Source organism: Morchella importuna (assembly GCF_003444635.1).
Source record: "Morchella importuna strain M04M26 chromosome Unknown Morimp01GS014, whole genome shotgun sequence".
NCBI lineage: Eukaryota > Fungi > Ascomycota > Pezizomycetes > Pezizales > Morchellaceae > Morchella > Morchella importuna.
Window position 1 is genome coordinate 477,950 of NW_025763411.1, and position 12,338 is coordinate 490,287.

General features: G+C 42.9%; 2 protein-coding genes across 2 annotated transcripts; both read left to right on the top strand.

Annotated features, from left to right (window-relative positions):
* Nucleotides 1-391: 391 nt before the first annotated feature.
* Nucleotides 392-1,561, top strand: LAJ45_05309 (uncharacterized protein; the record flags this gene model as incomplete). Its single annotated transcript, XM_046114880.1, has 4 exons — nt 392-492; nt 546-721; nt 841-1,394; nt 1,469-1,561. The coding sequence occupies 4 exons, from the start codon at nt 392-394 to the stop codon at nt 1,559-1,561; spliced, it is 924 nt and encodes a 307-aa protein (XP_045971917.1).
* Nucleotides 1,562-3,226: 1,665 nt separating this feature from the next.
* On the top strand, nt 3,227-3,630 carry LAJ45_05310 (uncharacterized protein; the record flags this gene model as incomplete). The annotated part of the gene is made up of 2 exons (XM_046114881.1): nt 3,227-3,475; nt 3,535-3,630. 2 exons carry the CDS (start codon nt 3,227-3,229, stop codon nt 3,628-3,630), a joined length of 345 nt encoding a protein of 114 aa, XP_045971918.1.
* Nucleotides 3,631-12,338: the final 8,708 nt, after the last annotated feature.

Genomic DNA, 12,338 nt, shown 5'->3' on the forward strand with positions numbered 1-12,338 from the left:
ACCACCTCTCCCCCCTCAAAATGTTCCTATCCCACCAACTTACTACATGAACCATCATCGATATATTGATCCTTCATCGTACACGATCATCAACCAGGAAGTACCCGGCACTATGTCAAAGATGCTACCTTATACTGAGGACGTCAATGTTCTTAAAGAATTCACTGATATTGAGAGATTTCCGCCCCCCAAACTATCTTTTTGCGCAGATTGACTGACCGAATCGTAGGTGAAGGAGGTTTTGGAAAGGTATATAGAGTAAGGTGTATGAGAACCAGTAAGGTGATTATAGCCTATTCCTATCGCTGCTTCAGTATTTTGATGAATGCTTCCCTAGAACCTCGCACGCAAGGAGGTTAATTGGGAGAAGATGTCATCTCATTTTCATAAGATGCTTCAGAACGAGGCTCGCATGTTGGCTGAGATTCGGCACCCGAACATCGTTACATATCATGGAGCTGTCAATGATATTCCAAACACAACCTTGCATCTGTAAGTAGTCAAAAATCAGATGTGCCCTGTCAGCAGCTAAAGTGTGGTGATAGCATTATGGAGTATTGTCCGCTCGGTGACCTAAAACAGTACATCAGTGGTTTCTCCAATCGAGGCAGGCTGACCCCGGAGACAAAAATATGGGAAATCCTTGAGCAGCTCACCATGGCGCTTTTCCGGTGCCACAACGGTTACAATCATCATCGTGATTTGGCGGGCAATCATGGGAGTGCCCTTTATAGCGACAGTCCCCGTTTTTTCCACCGTGACCTAAAGCCTGAAAACAGCAAGTTTCCCAAGCCGAGATTCCATAAATCTTGAGATATATTAACTCCTCCTCTTTTTTAGTCTTCATTTACGACTCTGTCTGCAGCACCATTAAGCTCGGCGATTTTGGCGTCTGTGGTCGCCTGGAGCCAGGCCAACAAATGCGAACCACCTTTGTCGGAACTTCTTCCTACATGTGCCCCGAGTTGCTCCTTTGTAACCCTTATACTGCAAAGAGCGAAGTCTGGGGACTAGGGTGCATCTTGCACGAATTATGCACCCAAACCTTAACATTCACACCACTTCCAGCAGATGGCCTCGATTCGTACATGGACTACATTGGCACTGCAAGGGGATTCTATCCAGATATCCCGGGTTTATACTCCAACGATCTCAGAAAACTCATCAAAGGCTGTCTACTCCTGAATGCGGAGGAGAGGCCTGGGATAATGGAGATTGCTGACAACCCATGTGTCGTCATAGCCCGCGGTGATCGACGTCTGGAGATGGCCCATGCCACTTGGGAATCTGAGAAAACTGTTAATATTAGGGAAGCTGAACAAAGGCACTATCGATCGATCAAAAACTTCTGGATTAAGTATGATGAAGCTATATCTATCCTCCCTGAAAGGATGGTACGTCAAAATGGAATGAGTGGGTATAATAGAGTCCATAACAACATTCCGACTACTGAGAGAGAGAGAAAAAGGATGACGATGACGATAATGATGATCTTAGTACCGAATATATAGATTCGGGGGATTCTGATGATGATCACCAGATAGAATATCTTGAAAATTAGCGCTGTGGTCTAAGTCATTTGTACGTTGGAATTTGCCAAAAATAAGAGGGGCACTACGCATATATGATAATATGGGTACTGGCCAGCTGGTTTTGGTTGACGTTCGAAATGTACTGAGGTAAAACGATGAGCTACATTTTATCAATAGCGAATAAAGGTAGCCGTCTCCTGCAAAGATATAAATGACCCGAAGATCGATATCTTTCACATCCATTAACATACGAGCTTCTGGCCCCGTGCCCTTTCGCGCGATCGAAACACAAGTACACGTTTCGATAGAAATATTGCTAGTAAATCATGCTAACTGAGCGCGAGCGACCGTATAACGATCGAGAGACCAATTTTTATTAGATGGCAGGCGCGACGTGTATAGCATAGAGGTGCTGAAAGGGAGATATTTATCTTAGGTTGTGTTAATTGTGAACAGCACAGTTCTAGGTTCCATTCCACGATGACCTTTCTTTACTTTTCGGTGGTTTTCTAACGAGGACCTCCTTTAATCAAATTAGCCTAGCTCGGATGGTCTATAAAGGAATCGCTGTACACCTTGGCGACTACTCACGTATTATTAGAACTCTCGGTTTAAAAAAAAGGATTTCGGGAAATGTTTGAGGAAAATGGCGGCAAGGTTCGTTTAATTACAGCCACCTCAAAAGAAATCGAGGTCCAGTTGCTCCTTCTTTCAGGGTTATCTACTAGGTATATATGCGAGAGCGCTTATATACGTATTAATCGCTTGGCCCCTTCATACCATCCTGGCCACTAGATCATGGTTTCGCTTGTTTACGTGTATGTACATGTATATGTTTACTGATCATGGTCGAGTGATAATCTGTGTCGCAAAGCACAGTACTATGACGTAAGAAGACCTTGGCATGAGTATAAACCTTGCCCTTAACCCTTGCCCTATGGGAAGTCTTGAATATATGGTACCGCCATAACTCGAAAAATTGGCTAGATCAAAATTTCTTGTATGGGAAATTTCTAAAGCAGATCGATGCCATTCAACCAATCACTCAAGTGGTAATCCCTGGACGGAGATAGCCAATTTTTCGAGTTTTGGCGGTATTTGAAGTTAAAAGTTAGATTTCAAAAATTGTGTTCTTTTTAGGAGTCCATGACACTGGAAAAAGTAGCGCCTCTCTTTTATGACCTTGATGGTGGAAATGTATGTTTCAAATGATGAATTGCTCACCAAATTGCACGGGACGTACCAAACGCAATTGTAACAGAATAGCATATCAGTTCCTAGGGCTTGGCATTAAGGCTGACCCAACACCCACACTGCACATGGCTATCTCGCGGTCGGCCGTTATCTTTTCTCTACAATCGACTAATAGTTAGTCAATGGAATCAATAACTTCACAGAACAAATCACATCAAGGCGGCCTGATACCAGGACGCGGCACGGTTAATCTGATATCTTTGCCGTTACTACGGGGCCCGGGGCCGTAACAAAGCTTCCGAGACACTCATAGCATTAGTATTGCCTATCTTGCCAGCTAAAGCTATAGCATCAAGCCGATATTACTAGTGTACCCCCCATGCTCCCAACCAACAGCGATGCTAAGCGCGCTGTCAAATGTAAATCATTATGTGATATTTTTGTACAAATAGTAAAGGGACGTCTTCACATTCATCGTTGCTTGTTTTTATCGCCGATCAATGAGGTTTGGGCATGACTCAAATGATCGCGTGATATTCTATGATCCGGTCATCGGTCAACATAGTAAGAGTGAAGAGGTTTCAAGAGCCGAGATTCTAGGCATCTCCATGCCTCTTACACATGTCCTGGCACTTTCTTCTTACAATCTCGGAGGCTGCAACCTAGTTGCGTATTGGACTTCATTACAAGTACCGATGGGACCGGTGTCAAAAAGGCATATATATCAGACTGTTAATTTGCAGATTCGAGTAAGAATAAGCAAAAATCGAATTCACTCAACGGTCGGCTGAGCATAAATATCGTACAGGTTCTGCCAAGGCCGTCGGCGGTACGGGTGATCTACCAGATATCTGATAACCGTGAACGGGTATCTTGTTTTGTGGGTTTAACGTTTAATTTGTGATGTATTTATCGTTCTCGGTTCACTCTAAGCCTGGAATTATCTTTTTCGGCAGAGCCAGAGGGGACCCTCTTAAAACGCTAACAAAGTCTGTTGTGCACCTGCAGCCTGAACTTGTCAAAAAAAAGGCATATAACTCATTCATATATTGATTGTACCCCGCGTTTTGAATGCGGAAAAGAAATTAGGGGATGGGAGAATTCAGGTAATTGAGATTCAGGATCGTAGAATCGCCCTATCCCTATAAAGTAGAGCTAATGTAAAATGAATAAAAATACACCGGCAGTGGTTCATCTCATGAAAGAATTTGTGGTAGCACATACGTGCGCCTTGCTTATTTCTGCATTCACGAAAGTGCCGTATCTGCAGCCAGCTGCCACAGCCGTTCTACTTCACCCCCTTTCCCCCGGCAATGTAAGTGCTGGTGCGTACATACGGATAACTAGAGTTTCGTATGCATGATCTGAGATCTAAATATTACTTCCAGAACAAAATAAGTGCTCGCACGGGCTTTTATCTTGGAAACTTTACTTTTCGAGAACACACATTGCGTAAACATGACAGCGATGATCATACATTTACGATGAGACTGCAGCGAGCAGCAGTACAGTACATAGGACACGTGGATAAACGCTCTGTTCCTCAAACCACCACCATGGCGTTCATGACCATGGCTATGCCGCGTATGTTTAATTTTTCGATCTCCAAATCGACTATATACTCGTGTAACTTGGGGACGAGACGGCTCTAAACCAATTGATACTTGGGGATATGTCAGCTATGTCGGAGGGCTCATTGATGCAGGTATATCTCCGAGAGACCTTCAAACCTTGAAATATAAGTTGCAAGTACGTAACTAAAATATATAATTGAGCTCCCAATATATATTTATGGCCTAATCTGGAATGATTCTTGAAAAAGACTGCATGTATGGTGCGCCCTTAAAGGTAGCGGATCGCGACGAAATGTCAATGGCTTATAACTTTGCGACGAAAAACCGTAAAAGAAAAGCGTAATGATAGAACTCTAGTACTAGTGATGAAGTTTAGTTCTATCATTGAAGAATTTTAATATCTGTCTGGGTTGTAAAGCCTTAGGAAGTTGAAATTGTGTATTTTTGTATGTAAAATGCGCCAAGACTGAACAAAGTGGAACAGTATTATACCCATCTATACCCCAGAAATGCATACCTGACAGATCCGTGGCAGTAATGCAGCAGAATTGCCCTCTTATTGGCCCATGAGGCCCTATTGCAGCCACAATTGTTCCACTTCCGTATGCCACCATATCACCTTTAAGAGTGCGCACCATAGCAGCTACATTTATGGCGGTTTGAGGACCTCACAGATCTCTAACTTAGTAGAGTCGGCAGGCTTTCATCAAGCTTGCTACATGTATGCAAAGATGTAACCGATTTTATATACCAGGATTATCGGACTACAGTTTTCTTGGCATATATACAACACCCGGGGCCCGGCGTCTTGCATGTCACCGCGTGGGTGACGGCCTCGAACCCAGGAGGGAAGTGTAGTCCCGGAAAGTGTGAACATGACTAGGAGAGCTACATGTGAAAACAACCTATGCCCATCGGCGGTTATTGGTGTTGTGAAGTAGCCATGATAGTGCATAGTTGCAGTTTATATCTAGAATTTCATACATAATCATTCGTCTTGTTATAGGCTTGTCAATAGTTATGGTGGGAACCTACATGTACACAGTTTCAGAAATGTTTGAACGAAAGAATTCTACTGCGTTCGGAAAAAGCAATATAGTTAATCAATAGAGATATACGTTGCATTAACTGAAATTATCATATTGTGATTCATGATAACGAATTCGGGACCTCGCCTCAGAGCCTTGGGCTCGAAAGGGTTCAAGAAAGGGCCTTAGATGTCAATGGTGGGTCCCCAAATCTTTTAGGATAATTGGAAATGATAATTCTTGCATCATTTCGCGACAATCTTGCATATTGTGAGTAATTGGCCGAGTCTTCTCTGTGGCTTCGATTACATTTGAGAGAAACTTTGCCAGTACGCTTTATTTGGGAAATAAGGTATTTATTCTACTCAAAACAAAGCTGGCGCCGGCACATCGAGCCATCCCACTCTACCTAGCGGCGGTAAGCTGCTTAATAATCTCCCACCCACACTCATAGATATTATTTGAAATAATTTTATGCATCGAGAGAATACTCCCATATCTCCAGCTTTAATTTTTTACTATAACTAAATAATCTTATTACTCGGTACATATTCTGATCAGAATCAACATAGAATTCAGCTTAAGCTGATAGAATCGTACTTGCAGGAAACAACGGGCTGCTGCATGTAAATCTATGGCTTCGTTTTTGATGCCGCTGTCAAAAGACATAATTACCGGTGGTTTAATTAATACCAGGAACCGTTTCCCCATCGCCATATGATCATGAACACTACAACCGAATCCAAGGCTGGTGCTCCCCCGTACATATATATGTATCTACATAGAATATTGACAGCGGAGACATCAAGTGGGGGCCAAAAACGGACCAGAGAATCATGAAAACCTACCTATACTCGAATATATATATACTTTATATATATCTCACTTGGTAGATCTACTGTTGATTAGCGTCAAGTCATGTCGTATCCTCCTTCACAATTACGAAAATAGGCGAATTTAGTTTTTGCACTTCCATTTTGTGTAGAAAAAATATCAAGTGATTAATATTTCCCCCGTGTCAAAGGTTGGTGCCGGCTTTCAGATCCACGAATGAGGCACTCAATGAGATCTTGGCGCGATTACCGTTCGTTCAATGAACTCGACCATAAATTTAAATGTGACATATGATACCTAGCAGAATCAGGAGTGACACGATAGCTGTAACTATCTTGTCATGCTCACGTGGCGGCAGTTTTTACTGGGGTATAGTACGTTGTGCTGCAAGACTAAGCCATATGCCACAATTTCACTGCCGAATCAATTTTTAGAGGCCTAGGACCCAATCCGAATCTGACCGATCACTTAATTAACTAGTAGATAGACATACCACAGCGGTATATACCGATACCTATAGCCATCCTTTTCTTCGGGGTTCTCAAAATATTCGCACTTGCCAAGATTCCTTACATATGGAAGCAGATTGACCTTTATTCACTGTCGACGAGCATATCAGATGTCTAGGCCAGCTTCGCACTATCAGATACGACGAGAATCCATGAGGATCTACTCAACTCATGCTCACACGTGTCCTGTCAAACTTCCAAGCCTTTCACTTACTTCCTCTCAGCCCAGTCTGCCCAAGAATGTGAGTAAATCATTGTTTTGGTTAGCGAATATAGAATCAAGATTACCTGGGCACTCCTTAATGCTTAATGATACTCTTCCTCAGCTGGTGGTGTATTAATTAAGCCCAATCAGACGTACCTGTAATAGCCGTCAAAAATCAGTATGTGTAGATCTTAACGACTACAAGCATTGATACCCCTTGTCTAAATTTTAATAAGAGGCGTCCAGTATATATCTGTCCTTCTACGCCTAATTCGAACCTCAATGTAAAAGCACTAACAGGCGACTTTGCGATCCAAAGCTTGCACGCCCCCGACCAAGGTTCCGGGATCCTCAAGTGGGGTGAGAAAGGCGAGATGAACTACCAATTCAATTTATGGCTGCAAGTAAAATTGGCTGTCTATTGCCCTTTACGACGACCGGAGATAAACCTGTATATATCGACATCCTTTTTAAGATCGCCTCGTCTTGTGCAAAGAGGAGGCACAGTTTTTAAACATGGCCAGTACTTTACACCGTTTCCTCAGGGCTCTCCTGCCAGCACATGCATCGATTACGTTTAGAAGATTACATTGTCGAAAGATGAGTGTTCTTCTGTTGGAAAAGATCTCCCGGTCCCCCGGATAAGACAGGCAATGTGTAGATTGCACTGTGCCTTATCTAGTAGGAATCACAGAGAGTAGATTTCAAGAGTCAATAGACTAGCTCAACGACGCACACACATGTATATTCAAGTGATATCCAGAAAGTCGGATGTGTTCACAATCCGATTCTTGATAAACATCGAGCTGAGCCCAGACCAGGTTGCAAGTCCATGTTGACGCGTACCCTTTTAGTTGGCCATTTTAACCGATTTGAGATAGTGCTTAAAGAAAATCATAGGCATGCGCTAGAGTACATTATTTGACTGTACAATTCTTTGAGGTACTCGTATTTCTCTGACGTTTGTGGACGCGACTGATATTGCATGCCATACAAAAATACGCCAAGCTCATGATTTTGGGTGTATGCAATAATGGCCCAGTTCAAAAACGTCAGCGAAATACTACTCGGGGCAGGCAATAAGAACCTGAAAATGCAAGCTGCAGGCAGGTGCTCAATTTGGTGTAGCTTTTCGCCAGCCGCGAATCAGAGGTTGTTACCATCAAAAGTCATTTTCAGGTTCTTCTTACCTGCCCCGAGTAGTAGGTATTGTGCATGTAAGACAGCAGTGCATAACGCAGTGATGTCTAAGACTCCGGACGTGGGGTCCTCAAGCGATGATTTCCCCGAGTGAGAGGTAGCTGTAGGGCTTAAACTAATTAGTTTTTTGGCCCTAGTTATAAACTAGTAACTCCTGGATTTTTAAATGATTCGAAGGGACATAGTCACTCGCCATTTTGTATGAATAGGTTTCATATCTCTCCAAAATAACTATTAGATTGGTGCTCCTACTTAGTGATGGCAATTCAATTCGATACTTATCACTAGTTCTTGTGTAGGCCACGGTAAATTTGGTGCCTAACGATAAGCTTTAGCCATTGTATTGTATACAAGGAGAACTAGACTACTCACGTATCACCAGGTGAGCCCCTAGAGCAGCAAAGACATTATCATCGTACCTGAGAACTATACTTAAGTCTCACTGTATGTACATACATACCAATCACTCAAATCGATATTGGGGAACTATTATCCAATTTTGTTGATTCGGGCATATATTCAGTGAATACTCTATCCGAACATTCCCAAGATGAACACAGTGGTTGGTATCTTGGTCCCATTACCATGGAATTGGACCTTGCCATTTCTTAGTACCCAAGCATGCATGTAAATGAGGTTGAAGAATGGCATGATTGGAGGCTACGTTACGCAGAAGTCGTTATATTCTAAAACATTTGAATAATATGGTTTGAACTCCCTGGTTAGCCAAATCATAGCAAGCTGACAGCACATGTCCTTACAATCAGAAGTTCGGGGTGATATCCTTTTGCAGGGAGCTCTAGCGATATCTCCCCTTTCTGTTATGTAGGCATCTCATTGAGAGAAAAAAAAAGCATTCTAGCTTCATTTGTCTGCATGATTACTAGCGCCTCGTGTTTCAATATCACAGCTGGTATTCGGAATACAACGCACCCTATAGTTAACTTCGAGGAAACTTCCGCTGAAATTCCACCGTGTACTGATACTGTCGTTCACGGGGTATTGACGGACACTGGACCAGATTTGCCTTCAATTATTGGTCAAAAGGCCCCTGCCCGTCAACACCCAGTGTCCGTCAATACCCCGTGAACGACAATAACTCGTTATATGAGAGTATTTTAGATTTATACCAAGTTCGACTGAGTATTCGGGGAAGCTACCGCAAAGTAACTATGTCCGAGATCCGGAAGGACTCGGGCCGCGAAATAAAACGCCGATATTGCCTGGACGGCGGTGGTAATTGACCTCGAACGGAATCCAACCAGAAAGAATCGATTTTCAACACCTCGATGATCAATAAGATACGAATCTTTAATCAAACTACCTATGGGTCTTATGTAGTAACATAGTGTCGTGAATCGTTACTGGCAATACCGAATACCAAGATTATTTGCTTCGTGTGTTCCTATAAACCGTTAGAAATCATCAATAGGTATAAAATCTAAATATCACCGTGAGGTTCAAAATGATTTGTTTTACCGTTCGTACTACTGCTTTACTCGACTGCAACCCAGATAAGGTATATGTAATACATTTATGTATTGTATGTATGTAGGATATTCTACCTACTGAATATCTGTCTATTCATTTCACCGAAATCTGCCCAGGCCAATTAAGCTCAAGTATGCGCATATGCTCATCCGGCAAGATCGACTGGTAGCGATCCAAGTCCCTTGTCTCAAATACCTTTGATCGGACAATTCACAAGATGCGGATCTAGCTGTGAGAACTCCTCGATTTTGATTTTAATCTGACCTTGGGCACCACTGACCCTCGAAACCGGTTAATGTCAGGTTGAATGCTGTCGCTTCTGTTTCATAGGATCTAGATAGTTCATGGGGGGTGTACCTATACCTAGCTACTAGTATCATGAACGTCGGTGTTTTTTTTTTTTTTTTTTTGCATTATATATTACTAAGCGGATTAAGGTTTAAAGATATTAAAGAGAATGGGCCAGGCATAGTTTGCACCCATGAGCTCGATAACGTAAACATGTTGCATAAAAAAGCATACCTATTATAGGCCATGGATCAAGCTGCAGGGGCTAGGGGGGGTAAATGTACTATGAATCAGAATTTTCCTCCGTTCGAGTACTGGCAGGTGTAAGACATGCATGTAGCTACATGTATCTTCGTGAACGACGACTCAGAAAGCCACTCGTTTGTCCAATGACTGTAACGGTTATTTTCTTGGCAACTGTACATGTAACACCCAACAGACTCAATACAATCGTATTCACCAACGATCACTCGTGCTTATGTACATGTATCGTGTGAGTGAACTTCCAAAGGACTTAAACTTTCATCTTAATATCTCTAGGGCTAACTTTATATCTGGGATGTTATCTGATAACCTAAACGGCTGGGTGCGGCCTACTCTACATGTAGGTATGTGGATCATAAGGGGGCGCACCGCACGGGCAAGGCAGTGGCCAGCTCACCCTCGCCTTTCTCGGGAACGGGAACGGATGCATAAACTAGAGTACATGTAAGTAGAAAGGCTGTCTGTCACGAGCGGGATGCTTTGCATTTCAGTTGGGATTATTTTACAATATCGCAATTTGGCCCGCGTCTAGTTTTTAAGAGTGAATATTCCCCACCACCACTAGCCATAATGTTTCGATATTGTGAGAGCCAGGACCCCAAAACTAACATTTCCTAAATCTAAACCTTTCAAACCATTGAAGCGACGCTGGTTATGTACGTACGTTTTCATAGATTTCTTTAAACAGCTGCTTCTGGTTTCTAGGACGAACATCTGGCCTCATTGAGCTGCTGCTGGATCCTGAACGGGAGCGAAAAGTGTAGCGAAATTCGAAGGCCTGTCCTTTTCGGCGTCGAAGCGTCCAATGTGGCGTACACCCGCGCTGTCTTTGGTGTTCGTCCTATACCTGAATGGCATGGGTGGGGAGCCATACGCACGTGCGCAGACGGGGAGGAGGAAACCGTTAATCCTATTCCTCAGCGCTATTCGTGGAAGTACATCCGGCCAATAAGATAGTAACTTTGTATGTAATCCAGCTAAAAGCATTTCCCCTGGTTATTCCGTGATAGAGAGACCATATTAGAGAAGCTTGGCTGATTTCTTTCAATCCTAGAAGAAGAAAAGAAATCGTGAACCAATCGGGGCATGTGGCAACGTGAGACATAGAAATGGATAGCTATATCAACAATCGGGATAGGTAGGTGAGAGAGAAGATGCAGTCAATTTCAGAACAACATATGGGGTAATCAAGCTCAGCCTTCTCGAGCGAGTACGTGTGCAGATAATGATTGCATGCTTGGAATGGGCAAAGGATAGAGTACTATCTTGATGTTTTCCATAATACCGCAGTAGACAAGATGTGTGTGTGAAATACATATCAGACGGCTTCGGGCGCTATCCGTTGGGGCCCTCGGGTAAACTTTATGATCTAGCTTTTAATGCTTTGTGCTGTTTTGATCCTCGACATTTACTTTCGGATTTCTTTCCCTCTCAGGACCCAGTGAAAGTGAAATGCGCCCTGTTGTGCACCTAGTGAAGGGATAGTTTTATTCCAACATTTACATAATCCAGAAGTTATACTTCCTAAAGCTCTAAGTCTTGGAGAAGCAAAACTGAATATCTGGGGTGCTCAGACCGCCAAAGAGCTTTAAAAAGCGGGTTGAAGATTGGATTCCCACATGTCCAAAGATTGCTCAATTCTCATCTGCATAATCCTTGACAGCCGTTGCATGGATGCGGCCATAATTTGTTTGATTATCTAAAGTATGGCTCATTCTATAATTGGTTTCCAGATTTTCAGAAGATCCACGATTTTCAGAAATTTCTGGCCTCTTATCGAAATACGCCCCAAAGTTCCTGTGGAAATCCAGCTTGGAAATCAACAACATGCAGCTCAACTCATTTTTGGGCCTCAAACCGTGCAGATGTCAGATGGAATCGAAAAACCGCACAGCGCCGCTACCAAACAGACTTGATCGGGCCAGAGGCGGCGAATCGAATAAAAAAAAGATTAATTCCGAACCCGTTGCAACGCCTGATTGTACCGCGTAAAGCATCCGTAGGATTGAATTGTGATAACCGTAATTAGCTAAACCGCTTATAGACAACCTACAGCTCGAGGAGAAATACCGCTCTGAGTAGTATTGGCTTAATTCCTTTAATTCGACTAATAAAATAATCGGAATAGTAAAATAGTTAGTCAATTAGGAATTGGATTCATGAGACCACGCATGAGTGGCGCTCGTTCAAGGCGGACTAGCTTGGCGAGGAAACCGGCG